The following is a 20,771-nucleotide window of genomic DNA, read 5'->3' as shown; positions in this document are numbered from 1 at the left end:
CTTAACAGCTGTCCTGCCGGCGTCGCCAGCTGCCCAGCCAGTTCCTGTCCCTTTCCGAGTCCGCGTTCGCCCCGCCCGACGCTACCGAAGCCTGTCCCGCTGGGCCCCAGGGTCCCCGCTGGTAGAATGGAGTTCTCAGAGCTGATCCGCACGGGTCGGGCCCAAGCCGAGCTCCTCCCGGGTCCGGAGGAGGCCCCGCTGCGCGGCACGCTGTGCGTCACCGGTCACCACCTGCTGCTGTCTCCAGGGCCCCCATCGACTCCGGACCTGTGGTTGCTGCTGTTGCGCAGTGTCGACTCCATTGAGAAGCGGTGAGACGTGGCTGGGACGTCCCCCAAGTTGGGGAGCGCGCGACTCGCCGCGGAGAGGGGGAAGGGCCAGAGCACTTGGAGAGGGCGCCCTCCTACAAAACGTCCAATTGTATGAAACTCTTTCTCTTGTCCTGGTGGAGGGCGGGGAATACGGAGCCTGAGTCTGTCCATCTCCAGGGTGGCGGGTGACTCCGGCACCATCACGCTGCGCTGTAAGGACCTGAGGGTGCTGCAGCTGGACATAGAGGGCGTGGAAGCGACGCTGGACATCGCCCGTTCCATCGAGGTATGTAGGGGCGTACCCGAGGTCCTTAAGCTACCCCTATCTAGTACGGAGGGAAGCAAAAAGGGGCTACTGTGCAAAGGGGCTCCGTACCGGTGTTATCCCGAGGCTCAGCTAAATGGCAGGGCATGCAGGATGGCCGAGGGTACACGGAGAGGTGGGAGCTGAAGAGAGGGGCTGGAGTGTACTCTATCGAAACAAATCCTAGAGCCCCGGACTTCCGTCCCCAGGCGCTGTCCTCCCTGGAATCGGTCATCACCTCCTTTCCGTTCTTCTACCGTCCCAAGGGCCTGAGACTGGGCGACGCCTGGCACTTCCACCCACCCGAACGCTACTACAAGCGAGTAGCTCGCGAGGTGGGAGCGGTCATAAGGACCTGGGAATGAGGAAGCACCGGGTCCAGAAGGGGCACGCCGACTGGGCACTCATTGGGTGTCTTAGACCTGGCCTTCGGCCTCTCTGTGCTGCAGACCAACGCGTGGCGGCTGAGCGAGGTGAACCAGGACTTTAGTTTGTGCTCCAGTTACCCTCGTGCGGTAATAGTGCCTCGAGCGGTGGACGACGATGCCCTGGCGCAGTGCGCCCGCTTCCGTCAAGGAGGCCGCTTCCCAGTGCTCTGCTACCACCACGCTCCCAGCGGAACCGTGAGCCAGCCCCTCCCCAGGCTCCGCCCTGAGACCTACGAGCCCTTTTGTGGCCTGGCAGGGCCGGTTTACGCCTGGCTGCAGCCGGGGACTCTTGCCCCATTCAGGACCCGCCGCGCTCTGCCTCCAACAAGCCCCGCCTCCTCCGGGCAATCCCCGGGTCCTGACGCTGGCCCCGCCCCTCCCGCCTTTCAGGATCTCACCTTTCTCGGGTCCCGCCCCCAGCCCCTTGAAGCTTAGTCTTTGTTAACCCAGGGCTGGTGTCTGCTCACAGGGACCCTCCCACCTCTGGCCACAGCTAGGACCCTCCAAGAACCCATCTGAAGCCTTGTGAATTCCGTCCCTAAGCCCCCAGCGCCACAGTCCACCCTTTCCTGGTGTAGGCGGCTCTTGCGTATAGGCCTGGCCCAGGGGCTCCCCAAGCTCAGAGCCCAATTCCTGAACCTGGGCTGGGTCCCTGTCCGTAGGTTCTGCTACGCTCCAGTCAGCCGCTGACTGGTCCTCAGAAGAGACGCTGTGCTGAGGATGAGGACTTGCTGCGAGCTGTACTGACAGGGGCTCGCCCTGGGGCTCAGGGCTTCATAGTGGACACACGATCCTCCCAGGCCGCTAAACAGGCCCGCATGACTGGAGGGGGCACAGAGGCCAAGGCCGCCTACCCTGGCTGGAAACGACTGCACCGACCCCTGGAGAGGTAGGGCGCCCCCCTCCCCCCCATCTTCTCTCAGGCTTTGCTGCTGGAGATGCTTTGCTGCATAACCATGGTTATGAGCTTGGACTTTATCCTAAAAGCTATGGGAGCCACTGAAAACTTTGAACAGGGCTGAAAAATCCGTTAGATTTTCTGGTGGGGGTCTCTGATGGAGTTAGATTTTCTTCATGAATGTGTGTGTGGGAGGAAAAGGAGGGTCAGGGCCCTGGAAGACGATTAGGCCTTTCCTGGCAGCCATCCTGCCAGCTGGCCATCCCCACTTGCACACCCACAAATGAGGGAGTTCATCACTATATACCCCAATTCTGCCTGGAAAGAAAAAATACCTCTTTACATAAGTTGAAATTGGTATTCCTAGAACAACCTCCCTACACACACACACACACACACACACACACACACACACACCCCACATGCACAGATACAGATGTATCTGTTGCTTTGGGGAGAGTAGACTGCTTCCCTATCAATATACAAAACTCTTATTAATTTATTCACCCAACATTGATCATAGAGGCTGCCACGGTGGGCAGCCTTGACATGCAGAGTTTAGTAGCAAATGGGCAATTAGAACTCAATGAAATAAGTAGCAGTAAGTGGAGGCACCCTGTCTCAGTAATTTGAAGGAGGTTTCCCTGAAAATAGGGTGATTTGGTGAGACCTGAGAGAGAAAGAGGAGTTAGCTAGGAGGGAGAAAGCCATTTCAGGTAGGGGGAACTGCAGAGAGAGCCTGGTCATTTGTCCTGTTTGGGGAACTGCAAGCACTTTGGGGTGGTAGAAGCATAGGATAGGAAGTGGGAGAGATGCAGCTAAGGGGCAGAATGGGGTCCAGAGCAAAGGTCTTGAAAACCATGGTTATGAGTTTAGACTTTATCCAAAAGCCAGTGGGCAGTTGCTGAAAATGTTGAACAGGGTGGAAAAATCTGTTGAATTTTCTGGTAGGGACTCACTGGTGGCATTAGCTTTTCTGGAAGAGGGGTCATTGGTAGTCTTGAGCAGAGTGGTGTCTGAGAGGTAGGAGCAGATGCAGAATCCCAAAAGTACTGGGGTACTTCCAGGTATTGTGACCCCTCAGGTAATGCAATGCTTCCTTCCAACAGACTAGGGCTCCCCTAAGAGTCTTTGTTTGCCCCATAAGATTGAGGGTTTCTCAAAGACATGACATGATTTTCATCAGATTAGGGCTCTTCCATGGGTTTTGTTCCCCATGAGACTGGCTCCCCAAAGGGTCCTATGTCCCTCTTATCAGATGGGCTCCTCAGAAAGTTCTGTTTCCCTGCCTCATTGGGATGGAGCTCTTGCTTCCACTTGCTCACCCAGAGCTTGGGCTGGGGAAAGAATGACCAGATTCCCTTTCGCTTAGGGGACGGGCTCTCCAGGAGAGCTTTGTGCGCCTAGTGGAGGCTTGTGGGGACACGGAGCAGAGCATGGACCGCTGGCTTAGTCGGCTAGAGGGCTGCCGCTGGCTGGCACATGTGAAGGAGGCACTGAGCACCGCCTGCCTGGCAGCCCAAGGCATGGAAAGGTAAAATTCCTACCCTATGAGACAGAATGGGTATGGTGGGATGGGCAGAGCTCTCAAAACCATGATTCATAAGCAAATATGGTGCAGAACTGAGCACATTCTACTCCTGGCCTGGCCACCCCAGGCAGGGAAGAAGTTGCCACTATTGATGAGCCCTGGACCCTTCCCATGGTAGGGAAGGAGCCTGCATCCTGGTGCATGGGGCCGAAGGCACAGATAGCACCTTGCTTGTGACTTCGTTGACCCAACTTATCCTGGACCCCTTGAGCCGGACCATTACTGGATTCCAGGAACTGGTGGAGCGGGAGTGGATCCAGGTAAGTGGCCACCCAGTCCAAGCCCTATCCCTCCGTCCAGAAACCCTGCCTCCCTTGCCCATGCCTCTGCCCCCTCCCCAGGCTGGCCACCCCTTCCAGCTGCGCTGTGCCCACTCGGCCTTCTCTCACACCCGCCCCAAGCACGAGGCACCCACCTTTCTCCTCTTCCTGGACTGCGTGTGGCAGCTGGGCCGCCAGTTCCCGCTGTCGCTGGAGTTTGGGGAGGGGCTGCTGTTGGCACTATTTGAACACGCCTATGCCTCGCCTTTTGGCACCTTCCTCTGCAACAGTGAAAAGGAGAGGTGAGCTAATCGTGTGTTAAGGTAGGTCGGGGCAGATGCCTGCTGCTTCCTTCGAGGCCATCTTTCCCCGTCGATGAATGTCTCTTTTAGGAAAACTCTTGTGGCCTTCCCTCCTTTTCCTCCCAATCTCACATTTCCCTCTAACATCTGCAAACCCAAAGAGAGATGAGTCTAAAACCAATCCTTCACGTCTACCCATTCTGTTCATTGCCAAGAACAAGTGCACCCCTACCTTGAAGTAAGGACTGTACTAAGTTACAGTTGGATACAAACAGAAGTTCTGGGGTACTATCGCACAGTAGGATGACTATAGATAACAACAATGAATTGTAGATTAAGGAAAGCCAGAGGAGGGCTGGGGAGGTAGCTCAGTGGTAGAGTGCTTGCCTAGTACACACAAGGCCCTGTGTTTGAGACCCAGGACTGCAAATAATAATAATAATAATTTAAAAAAATAAATAAAAGCCAGAACAGGAAAAAAAGTATTTTGAAAGTTTTCACCATAAAGAAATGATAAGTGACTGAGCATGGTGGCTGGGCATAGTGGCGCAGGCCTGTAATCCCAGCGACTCAGGATGCTGAGGCAGGAGGATCGCAAGTTCGAGGCCAGCTTCAGCAACTTACAAAGGCCCTAAGCAACTTAGTGAGACTCTCAAAAGAAAAATAGGGCTGCAGATGTGGCTCAGTGGTCTGGCACCTGTAGGTTCAATCCCCAGTACCAGAAAAAAAAATAAAAAAAAGAAAAAATTGGTGTTTGAGGGAGCAGATATTAAACTTGATTTAAATATTACACAATGTTCATATGTATTGAAATATCACATTTCCCCACTAACATGTACAACTTTTGTTTGTATGTATCAGTTAAAAATAAATTTAATAAAAATATATTAAAAAAAGAAAACAAGGAGCACAGAGCAGTGGCACACATCTATAATCCCAGTGGCTCCGGAGGCAGAGACGGGAGGATCACAAATTCAAAGCCAGTTTATACAATTTCGTGAGACCCTAATTAATTTAACGAAATAAAAAGAATTGGGGATGTGGCTCAATGTTTAAGTGCCCCTGGGTTCAATCCCCTGGCCCCCTGCCCCCAGCATAAAAAGATTGAAGGGGAAAGCATTTTTGTTTAGGTACTGGGGATTGAACCCAGGGATGCTTTACCACTGAGCTTTTTTTTTTTTTTTTTTTTTGATATTTAAATTGTAATTTATTCTATTTTACAACACATCAGTCTTTCACTGATAGAAATGAAAAGACTAAACAGGATCCCGACAAGTAATTTGAAAAGTACTAAAAATTAACAATGAAAACCAAATCCTACTAAAGAAAACAATCACAAATGGGGAAAAACTGGAGAAGCTGTAATCGTCAGGAGCACAGAATAAACAGAAATGAGTGAAGAAAATCCATGAGAACACACAGGGCCTCGCCTGTAATCCTAGGTGCTCCGGAGGCTGAGGTAGGAGGATCGCAAGTACGTCAGCCTCAGCAATTCAACCAGACTCTGTCTCTAAATAAAATATTAAAAAGGGTTGGGGATGTGGCTCAGGAGTTGAGCAACCCTTTCTTCAATCCCCATACTACCCCCCACAAAAAAAAAAAAAAATCAATTAACTTGCAAAAATATTTTAATAGTCATCAGGGAACAGATTAAAACTGCAGGTGGGACACAAGCCTGCAGGAGAAACATGACACTCAATACCCAGTGTCCTGCGGGTGATGGGCACAGCCCCTTAGAGAGCTTGTGGGCAGCAGCAGTGGAAGGAAGTGCGCCCAGGAACACCCCTTCCACCCCTAGACCGGAAACCCAGACATGCGACCCAGTGACCCAGATGACAGGTAGGGGCAGTAATCAGATGCGAAAGTAGCCAGAGCCAGGACCCACACATTCAGTGATCTCCTGGACCTGGTCTGTCCGAGTCCTCAAGGTCACCTTCCTCTGAGTCCGCAGAGGTGGAGGCAGAGACTGAGAGTCTCTTGAAGGCATCCAGGGCCTGGGCCTCGGCCTCTGAGGGGTCAGAGGTGCCGGGGCCCGGGGGCTGGGCGCTGCCTGGGGGGTGCTCCCAGGCCTGGTCCTGACTGGAGAAGCCGGGCTGGTCCTCTGGGGGGACGTGCAGAGGGGTGGTACCTATGATGCCCACTGCCTCGAGGTCCAGGTAGACCTGGTCCGTCTCGCTCAGTTCATACTTGAACAGGTCTTCCATTGTCCAGGACCAGGGCCGTCTGAGGAGCTGCGCTCTCCTTCGGGCAGAGTACGGTGCCCAGCGACACTGTGAGCTGTCATAAGGGCTCTCGGGTGCCCTCTTGATGGTCACGGTATGCCAGGTAGTGGGGGATGAATAGACGTAGTCCTTCTGGGCGCAGGCAACCCTTCTTTCCCTGGTGGGGAGCCTAGAGAAGATGATCATGGGCTTTGTGCTCGGTAAACCACCAGGTAAACCACCAGGATCTCCCATCGTTGCTGCTGCTCCCTCCTCCAGGTGCGTGGGCTGCCACTGAGCTTTTTGATTTTTTATTTTGAGACAGATTCTTGCTAAGTTGCTGAATCTGACCTCAAATTTGTGATCCTCTTGCCTCAGCTACCTGAGTTGCTAGGATTACAAGCATGCATCACTGCACCCAGCAAAAAGATTTCTGCATAAATAAATGCTTCCTGGGCTCTCTATAACTTTGCAAAGTGGATTCTAGTGGAGCCATGGAATAGAGGTTGAAAGTGGAGTTAAATTATCTGGACTCTTCAACTCCACCACTCACCTGCTAAGTGATCAATCATAAGCAAACCTCTTTCTTTTTTTTTTTTTTTTATTGTAAACAAATGGGATACATGTTGTTTCTCTGTTTGTACATGGCGTAAAGGCATACCATTTGTGTAATAAACCTCTTTCAATCTTTGTTTCCTCACAGAGAGGACAATAGTAGCCATAATCCATAGGGGGACTATGAGGATTAACTGAGTTGAAGAATAGAGTGGTTAGCAGGTACCTGGCAAATAGTAGGCACATAAAAGTGGTAACTTTTTATCATTTGGTTGGCTTGTTGCATATGCTCCCAATCAGCTCCATAAGCTTTTGTCTCATCAGTGAGAGATGGAGGAGGGAGTGTCTCAAGGTGGAGAAAATATTTAGTCACTTCTGTTGCCTGTCTTCACCCACACCTTGTCTTGTTTTACCAACTCCACTCATGGTTCATCCAGGTTAGAAACTGTTATCTTTGTCTCCCTCTCCCCATCTCTTATCTTTAGCCTTTCTCCTAAAAACTTAGCTTGTTTCTCTCTTGCCAGAGGTCCTTCCCACTCCCCTTATCCAGACTCATTTCTTTCCATCTGGAATGTTCAGCAGCCTTCCTATGGTTGCCCTGCCTCCACTTTCATCAGTTTTTAAAAATAACTCATTGGTCTAGACCTACAAGTTGTTTTTTGTTTTTCCTTTGGTACTGGGGATTGAACTCAGGGACACTTGACTGAGCCACATCCCCAGCCCTATTTATTTATTTTTTTATTTTTATTTAGAGACAGGGTCTCTCTGAGTTGCTTAGCACTGTGCCATTGCTGAGGCTAGCTTTGGACTCTTGAGCCACTGGGATTACAGGTGTGCAACACTGCGCCGGGCGAGATCTACAAGTATTTTCATTGGGTCATTGTTCACTTTCTTCCTTTGGTTCATGCAGTCCCCCCACCCCTCAAGTTTTTACATGTTATTAGTCAGCTTTCCATTACTGTAACAAAATACCTGAGATAATCAACTTATAGAGAGAGAAGTTTTGGGCTGGGCCTGTGGCTCAGTGGTTGAGCGCTTGCCTAGTACGTGTGAGGCACTGGGTTCAATCCTCAACACTACATAAAAATAAATAAAGGTATTGTGTCCCTCCACAACTAAAAAAAAATTTATATATATATATAAAATATTTTATATTTAATATTTTGGCTATAAATACATACATATTATATATAATTATATATTATATAATATATAATATAAAATTATTTTGGCTCAGTTTTGGAGGTCTTGGTCCATGATTGGTTGGCTTGGTTGCTTTTGGGCATGAATATGTGGCAGAATAAAACCACTCTTCTCGTCTCACCTCGTGGCCAGAACAAAGTGGGGGGTGCTGGGATTGTAGCTCAGTGACAGAGTGCTTGCCTAGCATGTGTGAGGCATTGGGTTCAGTCCTCAGCATCACATAAAAATAAATAAAGGGCTGGGGATATGGCTCAGTTGGTAGAGTGCTTGCTTGCCTTGCAAGCACAAGGCCCTGAGTTCAGTCCCCAGCACGGCAAAAAGAAATAAATAAATTAAATAAATAAATAAATAAATAAAATAAAGGTATTGTGTCCAAGTACAATGAGTTCTGAAGTCCCAATATCCCCTTTAAAGGCATGCCCACAATGGCCTGACGACCTCCCATGAGGGCCCACTTCTTCAGTTTCTATCACTTTCTAAGAACATTAAGATGGAAACTTAAAACTTTAGCATAAGGGACTTTTAAGGGAAATTCCAGATCCAAATTATAGCACACCTTTGTAGATGTGGTGAACTTCTAGTGTTAGACCCAGCTCAAGTAGCACATTCTTAATTAGCCTTCCCTGACACTTAGGCAAAACTTAATTTGTTTCTCCCTCTAAACAACTCCATAGGGTTTTGTCTTGTTCCCGTTTTATTCTAGAGTCCCAATAGATTTGACTGTTACTATCCTTTGCAGAAAAAAGAGAGGCTATCATTGCCCCAGAGTGGCTGTCCCCATACTAACCAGGGCTGCACCCCCAGAATCCCCAAGGGCACAGCTGGAACTCACTCCCTTGTTCTCTACAGATGCCTCTGTGAAGTGAGGACTAGAACACATTCTCTGTGGTCTGGGCTCAACCAGCCAAAGGAACAACGAAAACTCCGGAACCCACTCTATGTGCCCAATCCCTTGGCCATTTGGCCTTCTGTGGAGCCCCAGAGCCTGCGGCTATGGCAAGGTGACCACCCACCTCCCCTGGGTAGTTATCTTCTCTGTTCAGCTTCCTCACTTGTCTTCCTTTTCCGCAGGCCTGTTTCTGCGCTGGACTCGCCCACCTGAGCCTTCGGAAGTAGCATGGGAGAAGGTGTGGCAAATAGTGACAGAAAGGGAGAAGACTGGAGACTCAGCCCACAGCTTCTGCTTGAGTTCCCAACCTAAGCAATGACTCCTTGAAACCGTTCCAGGCCCCTCAGGACCTCTGACCTTTGATGAGCATGCCTATGACCTAGGCCAGCCCAGAATACTGAAGTTCTAATTTGCAAGTGTCTAAAGTATAGGGAGAAGGCCTAAATAATAAAGGTATACATGACTGGTATTGGCTTGCTGAGGTATTAGTGAGGAGGGATAACGATGAGCAGACCTCACAAAATGTATAACTAAAAACCATTTATTATCAAACTAATTTATTTCTCAGAGTCCAAAACTTTCTATGAGTAGTCTTCCTGGCCTGGATGGAGATCCAGCTTCTTAAGCTTCAAACTCAAACTCGAAGTACTGTGGGTCAAAGTAGTGAATGCGGACATAACCGTCTTCACCACCGCTGCTGTAGCTGGAAAAAGATGGGCAAGGTCAAGTCAGATGGCTGTGGCAGAGGCAGGCCTGTGGGGCCTGGCATGGAAAGTGAGTGGCTAAGTTCACTCCCTTCACTGAGGTCCTACCTCTTGCCATCAGGATGGAAGGCAACACTGTTGATAGGTCCAAAGTGGCCCTTGACTCTTCCAAACTCTTCTTCAAAGGCCAAATGGAAGAACCTGGAGGAGAGAAAAGGGGAGAGGAGAGATCCCATTAATCATTCTCCATCTTCTTCAAAACCCATCTAAGGTAGCATTCCCCAAAATGCAAACTATATAAAAAGTTAATAAAGCAGGGAGATTACAGTAAGTGAAAATGAATGAACAAAGTAAGATAAGCCAGGGGAAGAAGGGCCCCAAATGTCTGCCTGAACATAGCTAATACTTAATGAGTGCTTATTATGTGCTGCACGATGTTCTAACAAATATTGGTCCATTTATTTAATCAGCAAAATTTCACGAAGTATACTATTACTGTCCCATTATACAGTCAAGAAGTATGGCCAGGTGCAGTGGTGCATGCCTATGATCCCAGAGACTTGGGAGGCTGAGGTAAGAGGACCTCAAGTTCAAGACCACCCGCCATGCTTGATAGTGCATGCTTGTAATCACAATGGCACGTAAGGCTGAGGGAGGAGGATCACGAGTTCAAAGCCAGCCAGACTGAGCAACTTAGCAAGGCCCTAAGCAACTTAGTGAGACCCTGTCTCAAAATAAAAAAAATTAAAAATGGGCTGGGGATGTGGCTCCATGGTTAAGCACTGCTAGGTTCAATGCCTGTTATGGTGGGAGGTGGGGGGAGTGGCTCAGTGGTTAAGTAACCTGGTTTAAAAAAAAAAAAAGCATGGGCACAGAGAAATATAATGGTATATTTAATGGTATGTGACAAAATTAAATTTCCTTTTTTTTTTTTTTTTTTTTTTGGGTACTAGGGATTGAATGGCAGGGCACTTAACCACTGAGTTACATACCCAGCCCTTTTTATTTTAAGACAGGGTCTCACTAAGTTGCTTAGAGTCTTGCTAAGTTGCTGAAGCTGGCTTTGAACTTGTCATTCTCCTGCCTCAGTCTCCTGAGCTGTTGGGACCACAATGCCTGGCCAGAATTCACAATCTTAATTGCTATCATGACACACTTATCACACTGGCTGCACTTCCTGGTGTCTAATGGTATTTATCATAAAAGACACACTCCACATGGATACCATTTGGAAGACCGCCCTTCCCTTTTACCTGGCCTCAAACTTGCCAATCCTGGTGGAGGTTGTAGTTACATCCATGGCTTCCTGACCACCACCCAGCACCACCTGAAGGGAAGAAAGTCCAGATAAGCCCAAAGGGCAGATAAGTCTATTTTTTGTTTTTCTTCTGCCCTGTAAATCTTAACATCTCTCACATCACAACAGGGGGATGCCAGGGGCAGGGATGAATAGACACTTCAGCTACTTCCTGCCCAGTCCCCTGTGGCTACATAATTGTTCAGCTTTGCTACTGCTCCCCCTTCTGCTTGACACCATTTCCCCACAATGTTTGTAGCGTAGCTGCTAAACAAACATCTTGATCCAAGAAGCTTTCTGAGGCTTGGCCTGAGTTGGGTTCCCTTACATGGTCATAGTTGGGAGACAAGGCAGCTGAGTTGACAGGGCGTTCTGTCCTGAAAGTCTTCTGATGTTCAAGGGTTGTGGAGTCAAAGAGCTGGAGAGAGAAGACAGGGAGAAATCTATAAAAGGTGCCTTCTTGGGGGCAGCTAAAGGGTTGGTACAGCCCCACCAGACCTCTTGCCCAGGCTTACCTTGGCTGTGTTGTCTTTGGATGCTGTGACAAACATGGTCATGTCCCTGGATAACTGGATGTCATTTATCTGCCGGGAGTGCTCCTTGACATTCACCAATACATCCCCCGACTGAGGAAGGAGGAATTGTGAGACTCTGACCAGCTCCAATTCCTATTAGCCCACTGTTCCCCAGAAACCGAGATAACCCGGACTCCCTGTTTGGTTCATTCCTTCAATCTAATCAGTTACCCCTAAATTTCTAAATCTTTCTATACCAGGGACCACTGAACTACGTCCCCAGCACTTTTTATTTTGTAACAGGGTCTCACAAAGTTGCTAAGACTGGCCTCAAAATTGCAGTCCTCCTGCCTTAGCCTCCCAAATTGCTGAGATTATACGCATGCAACAGAGTGCCCAGGTGCTGCTTTTTAAAATTTTTTTGGTACAGGGCATTGAACCCAGGGGCACTCTATCCCTGAGCTACAACCCCAGACCTTTATTTTTTATTGCCCAGGCTGGCCTTGAATTTGGGAATCCTCTTACCTCAGTACCCTGAGTCACTGGGATTACAGATATACAATACTGCACCTAGTAACAATAACCCTTTAAAGATTCCCTACTGCCTAAAGGGAAATCAACTCCTTGCCTTTAGATACTAAGGACCTTGAAAATATAGGGCCTCTCCAGTTCTCCTACACCAGTGATTACCTAAGAATCCATGTACTTCCTTAACTGTGGGCCTTGTTTTTGCCATTCCCTTTGTCTTTGGAATAGTCTACTCTTCCTGTTTGAAGTTCTTCTTCACAAGGCAGTGTATGTGCCACCTTCTCTGTGACACGGTTCACCTTCCATACTTGGTTGAGACCTTTATGGTGGCACAATTCACAATCTCACCCACAGGCCAAATGTTTGCAAGTTTCTGTCCCCCTGGAGTACAGACAATGTCTGATTCACTTCTTAGCCTAAGAGCCTAGCATAGGACCTAGCTTTGTGGTGGCAGGAAAATATTTGTCATCATTGTTAATGTATCCTGAGTACTTTGTGACAACTTTTTCAAACACCTTATGTAATTTGATCCTTGAGACATTTTACAGATATACAGACTTAGGGAAGTTATGTAACTTGCTCAAGGCCACCCAAATAGAAAGTGGTGACTTCTATGTCTGTATCCAGCCCTCGCTCTTAACCACTGTGCTAGCCTCCTCTTGTAGGAAATCTTTGTGGTGGGCTCAGGCCCCACTTGGTCCCTTACCTTGGCACTATACTGGTTGAGCTCTCCACTTTCATGGCCTGCAATGATGCACTCTCCCAGAGGTCCCCAAACTGCACTGGTGATCTTGGAGTCATTGCAAGGGATCTTCATGTAGGGCTCATTGTTGTCTGTAGGGGTCAGCAGATATCAGGGCCCAGCTGATATCAGGCCTCTGGAGCTGGCCCTTCACCTCAACCCCAACACAGGCCCTGGCCCCATCCGGGCCCCATCCCAGCCCCTTCCCTGGCCCTCACCAATCTGGCTTGGATCCCGCAGGTCAAAGAAGCTCACAAAACACTGATAGCCCATCTGCTTGTCCGTGGAGAACATGATGATGTTGCCCCCAAAGTCAAAACCACAGGTACGGACTGCTGAATTAGTCTTGAGTAGGGCCAGCTGCTTCCCTGAAAGGCGGGGTCTGGTACAACTTACCCATAATCACTGCAAGGAGGACCTGCCTCTCGTCTCACCTCACTGGTGCTCCTGCCTCTGGTGCCCACCACTCTTCTTCTCTGCTGTGCTTTGGTTCAAATTTTTTCAATTCTTCCCCAAAGTCCCCTGTGACACACCCTGCTAATATGGCACTGCTCATAATGGATGACAGTCTATCTGTCTCTCCCACAGACTTTGCTACTCCATAGAATGGACCTGGTCTGATTCTCTGGATGTCCCTAGTGCCCAGCATAGAACTGGATGCCAGTAAATATATACTGAAGCTGGACCCTTCACCTGAACCCCAGCCCAAGGTCCAGCCTGGCTTGGATACCTTAAATATGTACTAAGATTAGCTTACTAGGCTCCCCGTCTTCAGAGTTAGCTCTTCCACTGCTCCAGGACCCTGCTAAAGCTTAGTAGATTGCCACTCTTCCCTCCTCAGGGACCTCCACAGCATGCTTAATTCCTGCCAAGCCCCTCAGAACAGAGCCAAGCTTCTGAGTTTGGGATCCAAGGACTCTTCTGGCCTAGCCTCATCTTCTCCCCTGGCTGTCTATTCCACTTCTCAAAAAGCCGGACTCCAACCAGATCAGATGACTTGGACACGACAGTCTTCGTGCATGTGCCAAAGTAATGATGTCGTGTTCTTCCCTTAAGCCCCAGCTCATGTGACATTTACCTTGGGAAACCTTGCAGGGCTGCCCCCACCCTCACTCTAGGCAGTCCGTTGCTCCCCTCTGGCCTTCCACAGCACTGTCTCCTCTATCACGGCTTATTATCTTACTGTAATACTTCTTTCTCCTCTACCTTACTTATTGCCTATTCTCTAGACTGGGAACCATCTCTGGATTTATCTTGTATTCTCCTCAAACCTGTTTACTTAGAGAGGTACCCTCTAGATGGTCACTTTTTGCTGAACGAGTAAATGACTGAAGTTTACCTGTTTCGCAGTCCCAGAGACGACAGCTGTTGTCAGCTGAGCCAGTGAGGACATGCTTGGTGTCCCCTGAAGAGGGTGTTAAGAAACTTGACTAAGTTCACTTGAGCCCTTGTCCTCTTCGAAGGTCAACCAAATCACCTCCCAGTTCAGTCCCAAAGAGCCTTTCTTCCTTTCAATTCAGAGCATTCTAACCTCCTAATCCAGAACTGGAACTTGTCCTGAATGTTTCCCCAACCAGTGAAGAGACTGGGAGTAGGAGGTATTATTCTATAGACCCACACCAGCATCCCAAACTCCCACCTCCAGGTCAGCAACCCCGCTGCTGGCAGATCCTAGAGCACAGCTTCAGAGCAAAACAAGGATACAGTCAGCATCTACGCACCACACAGCACCAGTATGGCCCATATAGGTGCCCAGCCTCTCGCCATTCACAGAGTACCATACATTGACAATCTGGAGGAGCCAAATGACAGGATGGTTCACATCCCAGGAAGAGCAATGGCTTCCTATTTTGCCCCAGAAACCCTCCTCAGTCTCTCCCCAGGCGATTTCTGCCCTCTCCTGCTGATTTCTTGGGCAAGAGAGCTGGTAAAACTCATAGGTTCTCATCCCTTTCTGAATGTAAACAGCAGGGTAGTCAGGTTTGCAAAAGCATCCTCATTTGCTGGGTCTGCCCTCTCCTGGACTCAGAATCTCTCAAGATTAAAAGGTCAGGTTGTACTCCAGTCCAGAACAACACTAGCTTTGGGAGGAATTTGTGCTAGGGAAGTCTGGGTTCCAGTACCTGCTCTATCAGTATCTCATGGTGTGATCTCAAGTATGGTACTTCACCCCTCTTAATTTCAGTTTTTCCATCTTTAAAATGGCCAGAACAATAATGCTTTCTTCAAAGGGGAGCTGTGAGGCTCCAATGAAATGATGTCTAAGGAACTTAAATATAAGTGATTAATATTAATTAGGTACTCATATGCATCAGAAACTGTGCCAAGCTCTTTATAAGCATGATCTCATGTGGTTAAGGAGGTACTTACTATAAGTTCATATATATATATATAATTTTTTTTTTTTTTTTTCCACTTTTCTTTTTTTTGGAACTGGGGATCTAACCCAGGTCTTCTCCTTTGGGGGACAAGTATTTGCTGCTGAGCTACATCCCAGCCCTAAAAGTTCCTTTCTTTATAAGAAGGGAAACTTGTTTAGAATGTTAACTGACATGCACAAAGTAACATTGCTAGTAGTTAGGATTCAAATTAAATCAGTTTGACTCCAGATCCCCACTGTTAACTGCCTCCGTATGCAGGTGCCTCAGGAGGCCGTACTGCTAGGTTGTGCTCTGAGTAGCAGGTGGGACTGACTGAACTGAGACGAGGGGCACCCTCATTAAGCCTCGTGGTTTTTTTTTCTCTTTTTCTTCTTCTTTTCCTGACACTGGGGATTGAAGCCAGGGCCTTGTTAACACTCCATGATACAGCTTGCAATCCACAGATCAGCTTTGTCCTACTGGACGTGGTTTGTTCTTCTATCCTGGTAGGACAGTTTAGTTATTCTCAGGAATCGTCTGGGTCACCTGAACGAGCTGATCCTTGTCCCTGTTCCCCACCCGCAGTGGTCTCTTGTTTTTCTTCTCCCCAATTACTGCCCCCTACCAAGAGTCGAGTTCTTTCCCACCTTCCTAGATAGAATGCTCGCATCAACCTACCCTGGGAACTGCATCTCCCTACTTTTTTAGAATGGGGTGTTCTTAGGTTCCCCTCTGGCGGCAAAACTGGCTCATCCACCCAGCGTCCCGGCAGAAAGAACTCGCCCTTCCCCGGCCCTCTCGGCCTGTCCCGCCCGCCCTACGCCGGCTCTCACGGGGTCCTTGGCCACGGTGAAGAGGAGGTCTCCCTCGCGGTTATACTTAATCTGCGTAATGGACCGCTCATGGCCCTGCAGCAGGATCGGCTTCTGTGGGACAGGACAGGAGTGTCAGCGCCCGGGACCGGACCTCCTCCGGGCCCGGGACCCCCCACCGCAACACCCCCAACTCTGCAACTCACCATCCCGGCGGCAACGCGAGGAGAGTAAGGCGTGAGCAGGACCGGAAGAGGCTTGGAGCCACTTCCGCTCGCGGGCCTCCGCCCCCTCGCTCCCGGAAGTAGATGAGAGCAGTGTTGCCATGGCGGCGTCTCTGGGTGGGTAGTGGGCTCCGCCCTTCCACTCACTTCCACATCCCTAACCCGAGTTCATTTCCTGCTCCCCTCCACTCCCGAACCCCGACCCCTGCTACGACCCCAGTCCTTCGGCTCCTGGACCCAGCTACCCCGCCTCCAGTGGCCTGTCCTCCCGGTCAAGCGCAGCCCAGGGCTTTGGAGGGCGGAGGGGCGGTGCGGGGGGCGAGCTGGGGCGAGGAGCCAGAGGAGGGCGAGGCCCGGCGGGCGGCCTGTGGGGCTGGCGTTCAGGGTGACTCGAGTCTCGGTCCATCTGCATTCAGGGCAGGTGCTGGCTCTGGTGCTGGTGGCCGCTCTGTGGGGCGGCACGCAGCCGCTGCTGAAGAGGGCCTCCGCCGGCCTTCAGCAGGTTCATGAGCGGACCTGGGTCCGGCAGTTGCTGCAGGAGATGAAGACCCTTTTCTTGAACTTTGAGGTGCGTCTCTGAATGGCCCCTCTCTCGGAGGAATGGCCGCTAAACATTTGGTCTCTGGAGTCAAACAGGTCTGGGTGAGAATCCCAACCCCATCATTTACTCTCAAGAAGCTCTTGGAGGAGTCACTTGTCCTCTGTGAGCCTCAATTTAATCATCTGTAAAATGGAAATTATAATAATAATCATAGGGCGGTTGCGTGGATTGAGGTAAGACATAAAGCACTGACCATTGGGCGTAGTACATCGTAAGTGCTCCATCCATGATTGCTATTAGTATTTTATTATTGTGTACCCTTCAATTATATAAAGTAACTTGTAAGTCTTCACAAAGGTAGAGCTTGGGGATCAAATTGGCTTGGGGGTGGTGGTGGGGGGACAAGGGCTATGAAGAACTGCCTCCGACCCCAAGTCTGCCAGTCAAGGCTAGTGGGAAAGAACACATGAACACCACCACTTCTCAGGGTTAAGGGCCAGGAGAAGTATACAGATAAAAGTGTTGTGAAAGTTCGGAGGAGGGAGACTGGAGCTGGGGTCTTGGGGTAGGCTTCCTGAAGGGTGTGACATTGACACTCAAGACCTTACAGGATGGGAAGTAGTTAAGCTAAGGGAGAGGACATTTAGGGCAAAGGTGTGGAGTTCAGTTTCTGTCTTTGCCCTGGAAGGGTCCTTCTCAGAGTGCTTGGTGTTCCTTGGGCATTTCTAGAAGCTCAAGGCAATACTGCTCAGTAGGCTATTGCACTGACGTCAGTTTTCTCCTGTTTCTAGTACCTGGTGCCCTTTCTCCTCAACCAGTGTGGCTCCCTTCTCTACTACTTCACCCTGGCATCAACAGGTGGGTCTCTGGTGTGCAGCTGCTCTGCTTACTGGTGGAGGCCATCTGGGAAAGTTGTTTTGAGGAGGGAGCCTAAAACACCTTGTTCCCCTTCAGTGAGGGAAAGCACATGTTACTGTTTCCCTCTTGGTAGCCTCCTCTGGAGGTAGAGGCACAGTGGAGATATGGCTAGGCACTAAGGTGGGTCTGGAGTCTGGCAGTCTTGTGCAGCAGCAGAGGAAGACAGAAGGTTCATTTTGCTGTGCCAAATGCTGACTTTTGTTTCCACTGTGTGCTACCTGCCTGACCTAGAGCAAGTCCCTTATTTTAACCTTGGTTTTATACAGTTGGCTTCATAGCATTGTGATGATTAAGTTCAATATATGAGAAGCAGCAGAGTGCCTGGCACACAATAGGAGCTCAATAAATATAAATTTCCTTTCTCCCAGCGTTTGTTGACTGCCCTCTATTGCATAAGGTACTGTACTGGTGTTGCATATTATATTTAATTCCCATCATGACCCTGTGAAGCAGACATGATTCTTGTCATATAGATGAAATTACAAAACTTTGGGCAATCTGCAAAAGCATTTGAAGCTATACATTAAAGTTTATGCTTTTGAATTTTACTATGAAAGTCCCCATACTATGGTTTTCCTCCCCTGGAGTCAAGACCCCCAAGGGACTCCAGAGAAGTTTAAGCCCCAAATTTAGTTCTGGGGAACCCCTCAGGGGGCCATGGGAAGGTGACAGACAAGACAGCCATGATACCTGCCACTCAGTTTCAACTAGTCGCTCCACTTTGATCTGTTTTACATTTAGGAATGGCTACTCATGAGACTTTTTTTTTAAGCCTCTGGCCTAATGCATTAATTGCTGCAGAAGAATTTTGAACCTTCTGCCACCTGGCATGCAGTGTACCAAGATTTGAGCAAATCGTAATTTTAGAATCTTGTTATCTCCTCACCTACTCTGCCTCCATTCTTTAATATCCACCTATTCTAATAATCAACACAGTAGTCACTATTTTTATTAACCTCCACTTCAGCCAGGGAGTATACATGCATTATGATAGTTTATCTTACAACAGCCCTGCAACAAGATACTAACAGTGGTATCTTACTATCACTGTTTTACATGTGGGGAAATAGGCTCACAGGGTTCAACTGATTTAACCAAGATTATACAGGGAACCAAAGTCCACCTCCCTCTAACACACCCTTGCTCTTCCATTGCACCAAGCTCTTTGCTCCCCCTTCACTTTTTTTTTAATGTGATAAGACAACAGGAAAGCTGCCCTCTTAATAAATTTTAAGTATGCAATATCATGTTGTTAAGGCTATTAGTCTGTTTCTTTTAGTTTGCTTACTGGAAGTCCGTCCCTTAGAGCTTCAAAACTAGGAAACAAATCCTGGGCCATGGTGACTACCTGAGGCCCAGTCCTGTGTCCTGAACAGATATGTGGCTTCTTGCTTGACACTTTTTTCCTCTTTACCTAAGGCCTGAGCCTGAGCTGACACAAACAGAATGTGCTTCACCTGATGTTTTGCTTTGTTCATATCTCTTTAGTTCAGGAAGAGAATAGGCTTTGGAGTCAGGCAGACCTTGGTTTAAACCCTCAGTTTGCCTCAAGTTATTTGACTTTTTTAAACCTTTTTTCCTTTATGTCAAATGACAATACTGCCCATGCAGTGCTGTTGTGAAAATGGTATGTGCTTAAAAAATGGTGGCTGTGCTTGATGCTATTTCATTCGTTCTGTCACACCCTTTGGACTTCGGGTGCCTGCCTGATTGTTCAGATGTGCTTGAAATGTCAGGAGTTCTCTGGTGGCAAGGAGCTCACTCTTACTATCAAACCAGTCTCGTCTCAGAGTTTAAGTGTTCATACTAGAATCATGAGGAAGCACTAAACTTGGAGTCAGGAGACCTGGGTTTCAACCCTGAGCTTTGTTGTCACTTCTGGAAAATGGGGTCATAGTGCCTTTTTTAGAGGTATGAAGTGATGATGATGATGATGATGAAGAAAAAATGACAATATTTCATGCCTAGAGAGACATATTTTGCATATCAGCAATTCTCATTCTGACTACTCAGATCTGACCCTAGCTGTGCCCATCTGTAACTCTCTGGCCATTGTCTTCACGCTGATTGTTGGGAAGGTCCTTGGAGAAGATATTGGTGGAAAACGTAAGTTAGTCTGCTGGGAGTGTAGGGAGCAGCTGCCTGGGCTTTGACATAACAGTTCTTTCCCAGTCCATCTTCCATGGGTGGGAGAGGAGAAGGCTTTCTCCCATCCTGCCCTTTCTTCTGCAGCTTTCCTGCTTCCTTGTGGCCATCAGTTTCCTAATCCTGAGTAGTCTGGAGATAGAGGCTGGGGGTGGCAATTGGAATTGGGCTCCATATGAACCCTTTCCTCAGCCCTGTACCAGCTCCTTCCTGCTGGCATGGCTGGACTCAGAGCCTCTCGCTTTCTGCCCACCATCCTAGGAGCAGTCGTTGGCATGGTGCTCACCATGACAGGAATTGCACTTTGTATCACAAGCTCACTGAGCAAGACCCAGAGGCCACCGTCTACCTTCTGAGTGGGCCAAACCCGATTTCCAGCTTTGCTGTCTCCAGGAATCCCCTGGGCCAAGGTGCAGGCAATGAGCAGATGGACCAAGAACTTGCCCTCTGAGTCTCAGCTTCCTCATCTCTTATGGGGATATTAGCTACCTCATGGATCACAATAAGAGAACAGCAGTGAAAGGGTTTTGTAACCTCCATGTGGTGTTCAGCTATTGGGATTTAGCACAGGAGACCTCACACTCACCCGCAGCAGCCTCTCTGCCCCAGCAGCTCTTCTGCTAAAATCTCAGGTGACTATTACCCAACCACTGTTACCCTGGCCTGCTCTGGACCATCATGGTGGCAGGTTACATGAACTTCAGAGCCCCAGCTACATCAAAAGGACCAGCTGCAATACTGCAGTCTCTAAGCCAGAAATGTGACTGGGAGGCCTCCAGTGCTCACTGCCTTGGTGACTAAGGGGAGCAACTGAGGAGTAGAGGGTGCATCAAAATGGCAGATACAGGGCTGGGGATATAGCTCAGTTGGTAGAGTGCTTGCCTCACATGCACAAGGCCCTGGGTTCAATCCCCAGCACCACACACACACACACACACACACACACACACACACACACACAAAGGGCAGATACAGGAGTGATGAACTCTGTTAGCCCTGCTTCTCCCACCCATGATGTGGGCAGAAATGCTTGCTTGCCAGCC

The 20,771-nt window shown here is 49.0% G+C and overlaps 3 protein-coding genes across 5 annotated transcripts; 2 read left to right on the top strand and 1 right to left on the bottom strand.

Moving 5' to 3' along the window:
- Positions 1 to 23: 23 nt before the first annotated feature.
- Positions 24 to 9,405, top strand: LOC306643044 (myotubularin-related protein 9-like). The gene is given in 11 exon segments (XM_079108959.1): positions 24 to 311; positions 489 to 597; positions 825 to 950; positions 1,065 to 1,238; positions 1,706 to 1,932; positions 3,314 to 3,475; positions 3,651 to 3,792; positions 3,874 to 4,094; positions 8,903 to 9,054; positions 9,125 to 9,212; positions 9,214 to 9,405. Coding segments are annotated over 11 exon segments (1,614 nt in total). The 5' UTR covers positions 24 to 126; the 3' UTR covers positions 9,242 to 9,405.
- A 62-nt stretch (positions 9,406 to 9,467) lies between these two features.
- On the bottom strand, positions 9,468 to 16,227 carry EIF3I (eukaryotic translation initiation factor 3 subunit I; the record flags this gene model as incomplete). The annotated part of the gene is given in 13 exon segments (XM_079109028.1): positions 9,468 to 9,645; positions 9,755 to 9,847; positions 10,900 to 10,973; positions 11,272 to 11,361; positions 11,459 to 11,569; positions 12,693 to 12,820; positions 12,947 to 13,096; positions 14,068 to 14,133; positions 14,433 to 14,520; positions 15,922 to 16,014; positions 16,107 to 16,132; positions 16,135 to 16,173; positions 16,176 to 16,227. Coding segments are annotated over 13 exon segments (1,092 nt in total). The 3' UTR covers positions 9,468 to 9,563.
- On the top strand, positions 16,140 to 20,647 carry TMEM234 (transmembrane protein 234). Of its 3 annotated transcripts, none has more exons than XM_079109110.1 (5): positions 16,184 to 16,241; positions 16,541 to 16,692; positions 17,457 to 17,523; positions 19,597 to 19,689; positions 19,990 to 20,647. In XM_079109110.1, exons 1-5 carry the CDS (start codon positions 16,226 to 16,228, stop codon positions 20,082 to 20,084), a joined length of 423 nt encoding a protein of 140 aa, XP_078965236.1. In that variant the 5' UTR covers positions 16,184 to 16,225; the 3' UTR covers positions 20,085 to 20,647. The 3 variants fall into 3 exon arrangements, with proteins under 3 accessions (XP_078965237.1, XP_078965236.1, XP_078965235.1); XM_079109109.1 differs by having other exon boundaries at positions 19,552 to 19,689; XM_079109111.1 differs by lacking the exon at positions 16,541 to 16,692 and having other exon boundaries at positions 16,140 to 16,241.
- Positions 20,648 to 20,771: the final 124 nt, after the last annotated feature.

Source organism: Sciurus vulgaris (assembly GCF_902686455.1).
Source record: "Sciurus vulgaris genome assembly, chromosome: 1".
Classification (NCBI taxonomy): Eukaryota; Metazoa; Chordata; class Mammalia; order Rodentia; family Sciuridae; genus Sciurus; species Sciurus vulgaris.
This window is presented reverse-complemented; position numbering and strand designations above follow the sequence as displayed.